The sequence below is a fragment of the Phoca vitulina genome, unplaced genomic scaffold (genome assembly GCF_004348235.1).
Source record: "Phoca vitulina isolate PV1807 unplaced genomic scaffold, GSC_HSeal_1.0 scaffold16, whole genome shotgun sequence".
In the NCBI taxonomy this organism is placed as follows: Eukaryota; Metazoa; Chordata; class Mammalia; order Carnivora; family Phocidae; genus Phoca; species Phoca vitulina.
The window spans coordinates 12,868,735-12,885,227 of NW_022589719.1; the positions used below are offsets into that span (position 1 = coordinate 12,868,735).

Sequence of the window (16,493 nt, forward strand, 5' to 3'; positions counted from 1 at the left end):
ATGGCTACTCCTGCTGTCATTATCATTTAGAAAAGCAAGGAAATGTTGACACTAAAAATGGAGGATTATCCATTAGACCCAGAAAGGCAGTTGATGAAAACACACATATATGCACACAATTATAGTTACATTTCTTGTTTTGTCTTGGTTGGGTGAAAACTGCTTTGGAGCAGAGTTTGGACAGGCGTTTGGAAACCTTGTGCTGAGTGGGTTTTTTTTTGTTGTTCTTGTTTTTTAATGACATTTTTAAAGGTGGACTCTTTTCAAGTTCCTTAAATAATGTTTAACACCTTGGGGTAGGGGCTTCACCTTATATGCTCCTCTCTATTGAGGCAGGATGCAGTTGTGATTATGACTCTGGAGTCAGAATGCCTGCATTATAAATATAAATATAAATATAAATATAAATGTATATGTATATATAAGATTTATTATGAGGTTTTGGCTCATATGATTATGGGGGCTGAGAAGTCCCACCTACCTGCAGGGGGCAAGCTGGAGACCCAGGAAAGCCCATGTTGTAATTCCAGCCAAATCTGAAGACCTAAGAACTGGGGGAAATCGATGGTGTAAATCCTAATCCAAGGGCAGAAAATTGTTATCCCAACTCAAACAGGCAGGAGGGGAATGAATCTTCTCTTGCTCTGACTTTTGTACTATTCAGCCCCACCCACACTGGGGAGGCCAACTGACTTTATTGTGCCCACCAGTTCCAATGCTGATCTCATCCAGAAACACCCTCACAGACACACAGAAATGTGTGGGTAGCCCATGGCCCAATCAAATTGACACATAAAATTAACCATCACAAGCATCTTCCTGATAGTAGTGTTGTAAGGATGAAATGTAGTGTTGTAAACAGGACAGAAGTGGACCACAGGAAACATTCAGGAAGTGCTAGTGTCTGGCACACAGTAGGTGCTCAGGTTAATGGAGTGAGTGTAGGGAGGCTAAGTTTCATGTCTATGGTAGGATACTTTTACTGTGGACTCGTGTCTTTCAAGCACATGGCGGTTACGCAGACACACATGGCATGTCCCCCCTGACCAAATGGTGCATAGTCTGTCCTAGGATCCTCCTGGACAAGAGTGGAACCTGTGCTGGGTAGGCCAGATGGGGAGAGCACTGGCATTCTGGTTCCCTTTTATGGGCACCCCAACTTCTGGCCAGACATCTCATCTGTTGTTAGTCACAGATTGTCCTGGTGATGAGAAGGATGAAGGAAGATCCATTGCCAATGCTGACCAATTACGTCTAACGATTTGGATTATTACTAGATAAACCAAGGCATTGGGAGATAGAAGTGGAACTTTCTTGATGGAATAAATTGAAACTTAAAATAGATAGATCTTACCACTTTATACCAAATGAGAGAAAATGTAGTCTCAGAGACTTCTAAATTATAGAATTAAAAAAAAAAATGCTATATTGGTATGACCACATATGTAAACACTAGAGCAAATAAACTATTCATGAAAATTAATTGCTATGAACATATTGGCTATCTTTTTGAGTTTTGGCACTTCTGAAGGGTTTGAAAATTATTTACTTAGAATAAATACTTTCTTCTTTTTTACCTTAAAGGCAGTTAGTTTAATTGTTATTCAGTCCTAATAGAGTTGGTTGGTAATTCCTTTTTATAAACATCTGAATTAACAAATCCTGAAGTAGTGATATGCATTATTAATGAGGTTAGACTAATGTAGTAAAACTTGTGTCTGCATCAGTCATCAATGAATATGAATTAAAGATGAATAATAATATTTGTCATTAATATGGGCAGCATATTCTGCTTCTTGGCCCCCACACAGACAGTTGCAGAGTTTTAGAGTTTAGTTGTAAAAAGAACATCAGTATCCATGGATCATCACACAGCCTTCCCAGGAGAGCATTTTTCTTGTATGTCTCTAGTCAGGGGGGAAAACAATCAAGTTATTGATACTATCATTTTACCTAAATCAACTTAATGCCCCTAGAAGGCATTAGAGCCAGACAGTATAATGCTGGTCCCTGACATTCATTACACAGAACTTTACAGATCTCCTAGTGCTCACCCTTATGTTCTCTCAAGTCATGAATATCAGTAGAAGAGTTCATGAATAAGTCTGATAAAATACACAGTGAAACGAGCATACCGGCGCAGAATTGGCCAGCTGTGTAATTTCAAAGGGCATGTTTTCAGATTCCATGATGGATTTAGTCCACTTGTCTGTTCTTCTTTGGTTTTTCTGTATCTGAATTTGCTCAAGGGCAATGACTTTATGCTCTGAAATGATCTTAAGTTAGAATTCCCCCAAGGTGTTCTTCAGAGCGGGGGTTCCTTGGGATATTAGCTGGTATCATGCAAAAGAGAAAAAGAAGAAAGAGTTCCAGAGTCAACTAGTTTGGGGATTTTCTAGATTAAATATAACATTTGTTTACCGTAAGACTTTTGGCGACTTTGGTTTATTTGTCTGCACTGTGAATCTCTCAGAAGAGATTTCCTAAGCTATTTTCAATACAAAACCTTTTGCCCTCAGAGTGTCGCATGGAACCGATATTTATGGGAACAGTTGTTGGGACACGGTTTCCTTTGCTTGTTCTCAGTTTTAGAGGCTGTCGGGTTGTCTGGATGTCCCTGATAGAGGACTATTGTCTTTTCAATCTAACAAAATACTCTGTGAGGTGCAAAGTGAATGGGAAGGTCTCTGCCTATCATGAATAACAATGTAAATGATTCAAGGTTGGGGTTACAAATAATAACGTTTAGGAAAACATTTAAGAGCGCAGAGTTTGGCCTAGGATCATACTACATTGCATACATTAATACAATGAAAAGTCTTAACATTCTCTTTTTGTGTCTAGTATGTTTTGTGCAGTGCTTGTGTGTTGTGTGGGCTGTCATGGACTTTATAAATTTTTAATTTATCAATTGATAATTTATACATTAAGTAATTTATTATTATATATACACATGCATTTTTAGTAGAATTGCATAAATGTGATCCTGGAGTACACCTGGGTTTCTACTTTTTATTGCAATCTTTCCCTCCCCCCCACACACATTTTTGCTTGGCTGCCCTGCATTCATTTACATATTTTGATTATTGTTTGTTTACTTAATATATCTTTATTGGATTTTGATATTAAAGCAGTTCTGGTTTCATAAAGTGAATTGGGAATGTTTTCATGTATCTCAAAGGCCTGAATTAGTTTAATAATGTTAGCATCACCTTGTTTTTTTATTTATTTTTTTAAGATTTTATTTATTTATTTGACAGAGAGAGAGATAGCGAGAGCAGGAACACAAGCAGGGGGAGTGGGAGAGGGAGAAGCAGGCTTCCCGCTGAGCAGGGAGCCCAATGTGGGGCTCGATCCCAGGAGTCTGGGATCATGACCTGAGCCAAAGGCAGACGCTTAACGACTGAGCCACCCAGGTGCCCCTCACCTTGTTTTTTTAAAAGTTAGGTAGAACTCAGCTGAATATATCTGGTCCTGGTGCCTTTTTCAATAGTGCCTCCTCTTTGCTATGTTAATTTGTTTCAATTACTCATTTCTGGATTAATTTGGGTTATGAAGGTTATTCATTTATGTATGTGTATTTCTTTATTCTGAGAACGTGCACGCGAGAAACTCTTGTTCTGTCTCTGCCTTCTCCTGTCAGCATCTCAGCCCTAGCAGTAGTGAGTTTCACGTGTCCGGTTTGTAAGCAGTCTTAATGAGAAAGTGTTTACTTTGCAACTATGCTGAGTGAGTCATTTCGAAAACCACATGCTTGATTGTGAAAATAAGCAGACTTCGGGGGAGAAATCTAATGCAGAGGCTCAGTGAGGCTTTACTAATGCCAAGAAAGCCAGGTGGATCACCCAGGCACTCTGGAGAATTACAGCTGGAGACAAGGGATTCATTGTAAGACATGTGAACTATGCCTGAGAAGTTTGAATAAGTTTGCCACAAAGTGGGAGTATAATCATTTACTGTTATCATAGTTTAGAAAAAGACATGACTCTGAAATCTCTTAATTAGATTTTGTGCTCCTTGATGACCATCCTGGTAAGTAACATATATTGACTGCTGACCACATACCAGGATGCGTTCCAAATATTCTGCATGGGTTAATGCTGTTCGGCCTCAAGACGACCTGTGAGCCCGAGATTATTACTGCATGCATCGTGTGAGGAGCAAACTAGCACAGAGAGGTCTGTGACCTGCCTAAATTGACACAGCTGGAACAAGGCAGCTCTGATTCCAGATCCCACACCCTTCACTGGGACACTTGACCACCTTCCCGGTAAGGATTACAGCTTGTTCACCTGTGTAAGGGAGGGCCTATCTGAGAAAGGATTTGGGGGATAAATGGCTAAGTGATTGAGCAAATAAGGGAGATAATTGGTTATAATTCTACGCAGAAAGGGAAAAGTAATAGAGCTAAAAATGGCGAGCTGTGGAAACAATGACATCTTAATTATGGGACTCTCACTTAGAAGCGGTTTACATTTACACTTTTCAACATGGCGTGAAGTCCAGTAATACGCCTTACCCAACTTCCTAAGGCCCTATTACTGCTTTTCAATTGGCTCAGACTTTCCTACATCTCCAGTCTTTCTTGCCTAATGGATTAAAATGGTCTCAACTCCCCTTAGGGCTGTTAGAATGAAATAGTAAAAATGAATAGGAAGTTTTGGAAAAGTTTGCTGATAGAATTGTCCTGTTTTGGAGGATCAGTTATTGGTGGTTAATCATGTTTTCTGTGGCTGAGTTTAGGCTGTCTACTGGGGTGAGGTTTTGGTTTTGGTTTTGGTTTGTTGTTTTTTTTTTTTTTTTGGTTTTTTTTTCAAAGAGAGAGTGTGCGAGTGGGGAGGGGCAGAGGGAGAAGGAGAGAGAGAATCCGAAGTAGGCTCCACGCTGCCCGACACAGTGCTCAACACAGGGCTCAATCTCACGACCCTGAGATCATGACCTGAGTTGAAATGAAGAGTCGGATCCTTAACTGACTGAGCCACCCAGGCGCCCCGTAGTGGGGTGAAGTTTTTAAACTTATAAATGACCCTATCGGAAAGATCAAGATGATGGCAGAGTGGAGGGGGAAGAGAGATACCCCAAGTCCCATTGATTTACCTCTGATGCAGATGGTGTTAGAGTTAGATGTGTGTGGTGACCTTGTCCATAAGAGGTCATTATGTCTGTCCCACCTGCCGCACAGTGATTATGATGACAGAATTGGAAGGAGATGAGGCAATTATTTATAATACTAAAAATGTATAAATAACCTGTATCTTAATAGTCAGGGGGCAGTTAGACAAATTATAATACCATGCCTTAGTGGGAACAATATGCAGCCTAATCCAATATGAAAAAATGCTTTAAAATAATGTTAAAAGACCAAAAGCAGGTGCAAAGTCAAATGTGCAGTGTGATCACAGGTCTGAAAATCACATAAACCAAAGCTCTTCCAAGAATAAAATCTAGAAATACAGTTCATCACAGTGTGAATTGTGGTTTTCTCGATGTGGTGGGACATACCTGTGGAGGGGGCTGAAGAATGCATGGGACTCTTTTCCTTCAACTTTTCCATCGTTTCTAAAGTTTCTGTAATGATCACATAAAGTGAGGCTTTAAAAAATGAAAGAGCAAATGTATGACTATCATAATGGGGGAATCAATTTTATTTTTAAACCTGTTCACAAAGGATTGGAAAGCAATAAGCTTTTTATTTTATTTTATTTAAAAGATTTATTTATTTATTTGACAGAGAGAGACACAGCGAGAGAGGGAACACAAGCAGGGGGAATGGGAGAGGGAGAAGCAGGCTTCCTGCTGAGCAGGGAGCCCGACGCAGGGCTCGATCCCCGGACCCCGGGATCATGACCTGAGCTGAACAAAAGCAGACGCTTAACGACTGAGCCACCCAGGGGCCCCACACTTTTTTCTTTTTTTTTAAAGAAAATCACTGTGAAAGAGCTTTCATAGTTAAAAAGCTTCTGTAGAAGTGGTAAACACAGCCTTCTATTTGCTGGCATCGCTTCAAGGAATGGCAATCTGATTGTGTTTAACTGGCACATTGAAAAAGCCCCAAGAGAAACCGTGTCAGGAAGAATGTCCCAGGCGCCAGACTTCAGAACTGTGGGGCTGGGGTGGATGCTTCCACATAGCAATGCTGCTTGATTCATCTCTTTTGACCTTCTGGGAATCGAGGTCTCGCTGATTTAGAGCTATGCTCAGTAATGTTTGTCAAAGCAGCACCAAAGAGAGATTCATCCTCACACTCAGGAGACAGGGGCAGCTACCATGTGGGCTCCAGTCTGTCGGGGTCCCTCTGGGAGGACGGAGCCCACTCTGGACCTGGCAATGGAGAAAGACCTACTCCGTCCCACACGGAGCAGAGAGCCTTGGATCTGAAGTCAGAGGGGTTGAGTCAGACTTGGCTATTATAGGGTAGCTGTCGGTGTGAATTGGCCAAGCCAGCATTTAACCTCCCTGGGGCATGGTTTGCTCACCTGTAAAATAAGGGTAATAACCTTTATCCTCTACCTCACAGGTACTGTAAGGAACAAGGTGGGATGAGGGTGTGAAAAGATTCTGCAAACCGTAAGGAGTTCCACAGACGTGTGGGATTGTGATCGTGCATGATCTGCAAGGCATTTCTGAGTTTTGACTAGCATCTGGGGCCTCTGAGGAAGCCTCAGAGTGCATCCATGCCTACCCTGGGCTAAACAAGTAATGATAACAAGAACAATATCAGTAATAGCTAGTGTTTTGGGAGCACTGTGTACCAGGCACTGTTCTAAGGACTTTACATGTATCACTTCATTTTAAAGATGTGTTTATTTATTTTAGAGAGAGAGAGCACGGGGAGGGGCAGAAGGAGAGGGAGGGAGAGGGAAACTTTAGCAGACTTCTTGCTGAGCATGGAGCCTGATGCAAGGCTCGATATCATGACCCTGAGATCATGACCTGAGCCAAAATCGAGTCGGATGCTCAACTGTCTGAGCCACCCAGGCACCCCTGTATCACCTCATTTTAATACTTAAAACAATTTCATGGTAATGTAGGTACCATGAGGTAGGTACTGGAATAATCCCCATTTTACAAATGAGGGAGAGGCACAGAGAGGTTAAGTAACTTGTCCAGGGTCACACAGCTAGCAAATGGAGGAGTGGGATTTGAATCCAGGCAGTCTGACTCTGAGGCCTGATAGAAAGCTGCAGATATTTTTCTCTGACATACAAGGAGGAGGGGTTTGGGATACTTGTTTATTAACTGGTTGTCTTAGTCTCTTACATTCAAGAGCTGCTGTTGATCAGGTTTGCTTTTCTTAAAGTGTTGCAATTAAGAAAACCTGCTGGTGGGCAGTGAATGGGACAAAGTGGATGGCTTCATGACCGTGGTTGGAAATGGGTCCCAGGCTGGCTGTGGGAAGGCCTCCTTCTCCTTGGTGTCTCCAGCAGGCCAAGGAGGGAAGCGCTGAGTGGGAAAGGACTATGACTATGGCCACATTACAGGAGTAGTTTGAGGAAACCAGGAAGCCATCCAGGACAGCGTTGGGAGGCCCTTTGATCTTGCGCGGAGAATATTTCTTAAGTAGGAGACTCTGATGCTTTGGAAAAGGAGGATCTCTGCTGGGGTCTGGAGTGAAAACAGCCATGAACAGAGGACTGACACAGTCCTATGGACTAAAGAGAGGTTCAGAGCAGAGAAAAAGCAGAGGAGCCTGATGTACGTGTGGGCTTTTGCGAGGTTCAGGTTTGTAGGCCATGCAGCGGGAATACTTTGAGCACAGCAGGCCTGGAGCCCAGGTCCGGTGTTACGGGCAAGTAGTGGGAAAGATGCGCTAGCAGCGCGGAGGGCTTTGGGAAGACCGAGCCCCGAACAACCCATCGTTTTCGTTATGCATCTGGGTGTTACCAGCGGGGGCTTGAGGTCTGGGGAGACTAGGGAGGCAGTTCTCGCCGTTTCTGACATTCTGCTTCCAAACCTGGCCAAGTACTTCCTAACCTGTTTTATATTGCATTAGTTAATGAACTTCAGTTCAAGGATAAGTTTAGCCCTGATGGGACTCTATGCAAACTTGATAAGCAAGTTATTTCCAACATAAATCCATCTCTGCTCCCCATCTTTCTTTATCCAGAACCTCCTTAAATCTCTTACCATTTAAGCTACTTCCTTTTAAAATTCTTCAGATTACCAGTTCCTTGGTGTGGGGACACACTGTCCAAACACAGGTAATTGTTGGCTGGTCCCTAGAATGAGTGATATTTGGTTTTTGTTTCTGTTTTTGTGTTTTTGTGGGGTTTTTAAAGAATGAGTGATATTTTTAATGTTCAGAAAGGATAGCCGGTTAGGGGCTTATGCAGGAAAATACCATTGCCTGTCGTCTTCCCCTCTAGTATGTAGGCTATATCATTGCGTTCTGTGCATTTTTTTTTTTAAAGACTGTTAACCATATTTGTCCGCAAAGAATAGTTCATGTCGTTGTAAGTAGAAGGGAGTTAGGGGTTTTGGACTGGAGAAGGGGGTGGATTGGAGACTCAGATTACACTGAGAAGAAAAGAATTTAGTAATTTGATTAGAATGGTGTGGCTTCTTTTTTTCTTTGAAAAATAGGATTCAAACCGAAGAGTACAACCTGTTTCATAGCAACATTCCAATGTGTCTGCTGCTGTTTCTGGTGTGGCTTTGTTTCTGCTCTTTTTTTTTTTTTTAATTTTATTTTATTATGTTATGTTAGTCACCATACATTACATCATTAGTTTTTGATTCGTTGTTTCTGTATAACACCCAGTGCTCCATGCAGTATGTGCCCTCCTTAATACCCATCACTGGGCTAACTCATCCCCCCACCCCTCTCCCCTCTAGAACCCTCAGTTTGTTTCTGCTCTTGCAAAGCCCAGTGTTCTCTTCAGATAACTTCCTCTGAGTCCCAGGTACTATGTGAGAATTGTTGTTTCACAGCTTCTCTGTGATATTCCAAACAAACATATTAACTTGGGCTTCTTTTTTACTGTCTTGATGGCAACTTCTCGCCATCCTTTATGCTACTCTCCAGTCATGGTACCTCATGCTCCATCTCTTCTTCCTACACTCCCATTCACCATATAACCTTCCACAGCTCCTTACTTCCTACCTCTATTAATTTTCTGTTGCTGCATAACAGATTACCACAAACTTCTGGCTCAAAATAACATGCACTTATGATTTCCCAGTTTCCATGGGCACAGCTTCTTCCGGTCCTGTGCACAAGGTCTGTTACAAGGCTGCAGTTGTCTTGTCAGCTGGGCTGTGTTCTCATCTGGAAGCTTGGCTGGAGAAGGATCTACTTCCAAGTTCACTCAGGTTGTTGGCAGAATTCATTTCCTTGTGGCTTCCATATCGAAGGCCCTAGCTTCTTGCTGGCTGTCAGTGGGAAACCAGCCTCACCTCTGAGGGGCTGCTCATAGTTCCTGGAGACGGCCTGCAGTTCTAGAAGCTACCTACAGCCCTTTGCCACATGGGCTTTCCTAGTATGGCCTCTTATTTCATCAGGCCACCAAGGACAGCAAGTCTACTAGCAAGACTGAGTCTTAGATGATATAAACACAAGTGTAATATCCCATCACCTTTGCCATATTCTATTGGTTAGAAGCAAGTCACAGGTCTTGCTCATACTCAAGAAGAAGGGTCATGCAAAGACATGACCGCCAAGAGACAGGGATCATGGGAATACTGTAGAGTGTGTCAAACACACTCCTATATGCAACCTGTATCACACTTCTACTTCGCTACCTTTTTTTGAGTGTTTTAAGCTTTCTGTAATTTGGTTTTGTCCTACTTCTCTTAATTTACTTCTCTCTTCTTAATAAATTACCTCTCATTTCCCCCTCAAGATTTTTTCTTCCCTTTCTACCCCTACCATGTTAGGTCAATTAATACAAATATATTTTATTTATTAGCATCGACATAATTTTAAAATCTTGTGTATAAAGCAGAAGTAATTTTCATTGAAATGAAGAGTTCTTAGCTGTGTTTTGTCTTCTGAATCCTTTTGAGAATCTCATTAAAGCTATAGAGATTCATTTCCCAGAAGTGAGGGACACAATCCTGTATTGTTTCAGTTATTATTGCTGCATAGCAAAGCACCCCTAGCTTAGTGTGGTAAAATAGCAACCATTTTATAATGCTCATGGATTCAGGAATCCAGACAGAGCACGGTGAAGAAGGCTTGTCTCTGCTTCATGATTCTTGGGGACTCAGGAGGGAAGACTGAAACAGCCAGGGTGACTTGAATGGTTAGGGACTAGAATTCCCTGCAGGCTTCTTCATTCACATGGGCAGGGATGACTGGGAGTCTTGGCTCAGCTGGGACTGTTGACTGGAGTACTTATACATGGCCTCTCCATGTGGCTTGGGCTGCTCACAGAGTGGTGGTGGCTCCAGGAGGGAGAGTAAGGGAGTATATGGAGAGCAAGCCTTCCAAGAGGCCAAGTGGAAGCTGCCTGGCCTTTTGTAATGGGAGCCTTGGAAGCCACATGGCATTGCTTCTGCCACACTGAAATTGGCTGAATGGTCTCAAGCCCACTCGGCTCCAGGTGGAGGGGACATAGACCTCACCTCTTAATGAGAGGCATATAGGAGAAATTGCAGCCATTAAACACACACACACACACACACACACACACACACAAACACAAATATATTTAAAGGATTAGATTATCTGAGAATTGAAAGGGGTCATAGAGGATGATCTGTTTCAGTCCTCTACCATGGCTCAATTCCTTCTCACAACTTTCCAGTCATCCCATGCTTGGACCACTGTGGGGGCAGAGGGATTCCTTCTGGTCTCTCCTGTCATCCACTCCCACCCCTTTCCAGTCTGTTCTGTTCTTCACTCCATAACCAGAATGCTTGTTCTAAAACACAAATCTGCTCCTGTACATCACCCATCTTCACCTCCCCACCCCACTCCACTTCAAACCAGATTTTCTAACTTCAGTTCTCCTTGGCTTGTTTCTGTCAGATTGTTCTAACATTTTTAGGTAGTAATGGAGAAAGCTCTAGAAGTACCTTTTCTTTTTTACTTTTAATTTAAAATATGACTTAAGGGCACTTACTGGGGTCATGAACGCCATCAACACTGCAGAACCATGGAAAGGGGACCAGAGAATCGTCAAGCAGGATTGTTTCTCTTCCCGAGCGTGAAATTTCCAGCTTTCTGCTCAGTTATGTTCTTGCCTCCTTTCCTGTGGAGCTCACCATTTTGTGCCTTTCTCTTCTTTCCTTTCTGCCTGCAGCTTTGCACAGGAAATGTTGGTGCTGACAGTCTGATTTCTCTGTAGGTGCTTGCAGTGACACTGGGTCTTGTGAGGTATCTCCAGTCCTCGGTTGGATGTGCATAGTTTATCTTTCAGAGAGAGAAAGATGTCACTGGGGCCATCTTTCCAAGCATAGACAACCTCAGTTATTTGGCTGGAGAGGACTTAGGGTCCTAAAAACACATTTGCATCCAGATACACTGTCCTTTCATTTTGCATTTTGGGTTTCTTGCATGAGGTTTATTTTGGTGTCATTGGCCACGGCAGGTAGTCACGTTGATCTTCGATTTTCTAGGTTGTGAGTTTTACAGTCCAACCCTTGTAGGTGGTACAGAAAAAAAGATTTAAGATACACAGGTATCTTCTGCATCTTTGCTCAAATATCACTTCATCAGAGACTGTTGCTCACATACCTGCCCCGTAGGGTAGCTCAGCATTTGCATCTGTGCAATTACATCATTGTCTGAATACGGTTAATGAGTCTTCTGTGCTAGGGCGGCAGCTCTGTGAGATGGGAGCAGTGTCTGCCTTGCCCACCCCTTCTCTCCAGGACCTTCCACTGCAGGCACTTGATGACCAGCTGATGCCTGATCGTGTGGTATTTTGTTTCACAGGAATAGACAATCTACAGATAACAGTCAGCCCGACCCCGGAGTCATTTCCTCATGGGAAAGTGTTACCGATTGCACCAACATGGCCTTTCTCCGAAGTCCAGTCTTCCTCGGCAGTGGCCAGAATCCAGAATGTGCTGGGACCGTCCCCTGACAACACGAGCGTGCTGCAGTTCCCCCGAACACCTCCTCCCAAGACACACCGCAGAGCTAGGGCTCACGGGGACTTCTCTTCCTCCCCTTACCAAGGAAGTGGCCATAGCACCTCCCTCGAGCCTTCCAAGGATTCCACGGAGTCTGTGGTCCAGCCGAGACCTCAAGGGGGAAAAGACGCAACCTCCGTGTCAGGTTTGCCTCACACCAGCATGCTCCCCTCATTGTCCACGACCCCATCTCAGCCAGTATGGGTAGGGACTCCTTCCACTTCAACACAACATTCCCCAAGATCAGACATGCTTCCATTTTTCCCTCCACCTTCATCCTCTTCATTGCCTCCTGACTCACCTCATTCCATCATCTTTTCTAAACCAGCCGAACGGCCCACCCAAGTGCCTTTCTTCCCCCAAACAGCTCCACCTGGCTCCTCTTCAAGTCAGAGCATAGCTAATTCCCCAAGCCCATTTGCTGGTGAAATGAACCACACTTGGTCCAAAAATGCCCAGGATTTGATAGGCATCCCTCATCTAGGTTTTTCTGGATCCTCAGCAGTGCAGCGGCCCGAGCTGCGCCCCACAGCGGGTCCTCACTCCGCGGGCTCCCCCACACCTGAGTTTTTGAGCTCCGTGGCAGAACTGGCCCATCTGCCTCCCCCTCCCCTGGTGCCTGGAAGTCTTCCTCGACTTCCAGATGGACCTCCCTCATGGTCAGCGTTGGAAGTGGCTTCAAGTCCCACATCCACCCACCCCGTCGAAGCTGGGCTGGCTGAAGGAGTGCACGGTGGGGTGTCTTTGCCTACTGCTAAGAGTGCAGCCGTGGCAGCAGGGACCCAGGAGGCTGTGTCTTCACTTTTCCAGACTGCAGAATCAGTGGCAGTGGAAACGACCAGCAGAAAGCTAGCCCCTGCTACCGCAAATGACTCCGCTCACCCACGGCATTTGTCAGCAGCTCCAGAGAATTCCGAAGGGCCCGTCCTTTCGGCAGAACACACGGCTTCTTCGTTGGTGCCTTCTCCTCTGCCTCTCCCCACTGCCAGCAGAGGGCAAGCCGTCCTTCCTGGGGCATGGAAAAGCACAGCAGCAGCCTTTCCCTCAGCTCCCACTTTCCCCCAGCTGCTACAGATTCATGCCTCCCCATCCACGGTGCCCCAAATGCCAACTCCTCAAGAGGAGGGCACTGACGGAGCCCCTCCTGCTGTGGCTACAGACCTCCCCCTCTCAAGCAAATCCCCCGATCTTCTTTCCACGATTTGGGTCTTTCCCCTGTGGGAAGAAGAGAGCGTGAAAACTGTTTTAAAGAAAAACGAAAAGGCAAATTTGACAGTTGCTCTCCAGACCCTTCCAAGTAAAGAGATTCCAAGTCTTCACACTGTAAATGGGTTCACCTCTGATTCCAGCACTGATCATATTTCATCTTTTTTCATTACAACACTAAGAACAAACCTCCCTACAGAATTAGCTCTCCCTTCCATGCCCTCCGTACGAAGCACCCAGACTATTTCCCCATCCCCCAGCTCGTCCAACATCAACCCAGAGGCTCATGCAGCTGTGGTAGACCACTCTGAGTCGCCAGTCTCAACTTCCCAGCAGGTGACAGCATTTCCCTCCTCCGCTGAGGTCTATGATTTCTCAACAATGAGACATGTGAAAAAGCCAGCAACCACAGATGTTTTCTGGAGTTCTCTTCCCACAGAAACTGGATCCCTCTCCATAGAGCCAATGATATCTGGCTTGCTGCAGCAAACAAATTATGATTTAAATGGGCACACAATTAACTCCACCAGTTGAGAAACTCATTCAGCTTCAACTCCTCCTCCCAGTGGTTCAACTTGAGCTGCCAGTACAATAAAATCTTCAGATTTCAGAGCTACTGCTGGGCATTTAGTGACTGCAGAAGGCTTTAACATTCAGCTTCCAGTCCTTCGTACAAGCCCCAACCAGCCCATTCAACAGTCAGAGGTTACCATGGTTGGAAACCATACAGACTTCGTGTCCATAACTGGTAACCATTCCAGAGACTTCCAAACAGCTGAGGTTGGAGAGTACCCATCCGCAAGCCAACATGCTGCGTCTCGTCCCCACCTGCAGCTGCCTGTGCATCCATCACGTGCTCTTTCTCCAGCTTCTCCAAGGCTCACTTCCACAGCCGGCTTGCACGAAGTGCTTTCAGATGGAAGAGATACGAGTCTCTCCATTTCCAGTGACATCTCTCCATCTCCTGTGATAAGCGCTTCTCCACCATTCCAGAGTCTCTTGAGATATCACAGTACGGCTGAATCTCCTCCTCTATCGACCAGGGCCAGATTCAGGACCCCATCCAAAGTGCGGCTGGCTTCTCAGGGCCCCAACAAATGGACAGCCACTCATACAGGTAGTTTGTTTTCCAGTACCTCCAAAACAGGTATGACTGCTTCTGTGGACAAAGGATCTTCAAGTTCAACACAGATACCCAGTTTTGCTTAGAAGGAGCAGAAACACACTTTGAGGATGATGAACGAGTTAGCAGCCCCAGAGAGCTATGTCCTCGATCCTCTGCTGACTTGAGTTTTTTGAAAGTACAGTCAGTCTCCAACTTACAATGGTTCGACTTACAATTTTTCAGCTTATAACGGCGTGAAAGTAATAGGCATTCAGTTGAAATCCTACTTTGAATTTTGAACTTGGATCTTTTCCCGGGCTAGCGATGAGTATGATCCTCTCTGGTGACGCTGGGCAGGGCAGCGAGTCACAGCTCCCAGTCGGCCTCACAATCACGAGGGTCGACAATGATACAATTACAACCCTCCTGTACCCACACAACTATTCTTTCACTTTCAGTACGGTATTCCACAAATTACATGAGATACTCAACACTTTATTATAAAATCGGCTTGTGTCAGACGATTTTGCCCAACTGTTGGCTAAGGGAAGTATTGTGAGCACGGTGAAGGTGGGCCAGGCTAAGCTATGGTGTCCGGTAGGTTAGGTGTATTACATGCATTTTTGATTTATGATATTTTCAACTTACGATGGGTTTATTAGGACATAACCCCATCGTAAGGCGAGGAAGATCTGTATTCAGAATTTAAATGTCCTTCTTGCCAACCACAGGTTTCTGTAAGTGGCATCCTCACTATGGGTAGCTGACTTAATGAACCTAGAGCCATTTTGCCTAAATTCCAGAGCACAGAGACTTTCCACGCCAGCAGACCCGTAAGTTACATCCATCCGTCACCACCACAAGTGACAGACTTTGCTTTTTTTCTCTTTGCAGCGGACCCCTCAGTGTCGTCCAGGGCAGAACCGACAGCAGCAACGGCAGTAGCCACGTCGTCCCTGGGGAAATCAAGTCCACAGGCGCTGTCTGCAGCCCTGGTCGCCAAGGGCCCCGGCAGCAGCCCGGCAGCCATGGCCTCGGGATTAGTCAAGAGCAGTTGGACCACTGCCCTAGCTAAAAATGCCACAAACAGCGCAGCGCCTGGCCCGAAGACGACAGCGGGGGCGGTGCATCCGGCCTTCTCATTCACACCAACCTACATGTTTGCAAGAACAGCACACACCGTGGGTGCTCATACAGCCATGCAAGGCAACCCGGGCACTGCCTCGGGCCTGCTGTCCACAACACACCTCCCCAGGAAACCACAAGCCATGCACACGGGCCTCCCAAAGCCCACCAACCCGGACATGCCCAGGGCATCCACCGCACGCCCGCTGACCAGCACAGCAGCCTTGACGTCCGTCACCGCCCCAGTGAGGGCCACCCGCGTGCCACCTGCACTAGCAGGAAATACAGACGCCGCTCTTCCCGCTGCGTCGACTGCCGGGGTCACCACCGGCAAAACGGCATCCAACCTGGAGTGTCAGATGTCCAGTAAGCTCCTGGTGAAGACAGGTGAGAGTCCACTGTCCTGATTTTACTTGAAAGCAGCAGAATTATGTAGCAGAAGTATTTGATTTCTTTGAGATGAGTGGTTCTTAACCAGGGACAGTTTTGCTCCTTCTCCCCCCAGACGGCATTTGTGGCCATGTGTGGAGACGTTTTGGGGTGTCTGTGACTTGGAGGGTAGGGGGAGTGCTACTGGCATGTAATGAGACAGAGACCAGGATACTGCTAAACCCCACAGGGCACAGGACAGTCCTACAGCAAAGGATAATCCAGCCCCAAATGTCACAGTGCTGAGGTTGACAACCCCTGGTCCTTATCATAAGTGACAGAGGAGAAGGGGAGCTTTGTGTGACACGGAATCTAGTCCCGGGATCAGTCCTGATATCAGAGGCCCCCCGGGGAAACCATTTCTTTTTTTTTTTTTTTTTTAATTTTTTTATTGTTATGTTAATCCCCATACATTACATCATTAGTTTTAGATATAGTGTTCCATGATTCATTGTTTGTGCATAACACCCAGTGCTCCATGCAGAACGTGCCCTCCTCAATACCCATCACCAGGCTAACCCATCCTCCCAACCCCCTCCCCTCTAGA

The 16,493-nt window shown here is 45.2% G+C and overlaps 1 protein-coding gene across 1 annotated transcript in view; it reads left to right on the top strand.

Moving 5' to 3' along the window:
- Positions 1 to 16,493, top strand: part of KIAA1549L (KIAA1549 like) — a 268,932-nt gene that overhangs the window by 130,824 nt on the left and 121,615 nt on the right. Inside the window, exons 2-3 of the mRNA XM_032414728.1 lie at positions 11,882 to 12,226; positions 15,287 to 15,904. Coding sequence (XP_032270619.1) covers positions 11,882 to 12,226; positions 15,287 to 15,904 — 963 coding nt within the window. The remainder of the gene's footprint in view (positions 1 to 11,881; positions 12,227 to 15,286; positions 15,905 to 16,493) is intronic.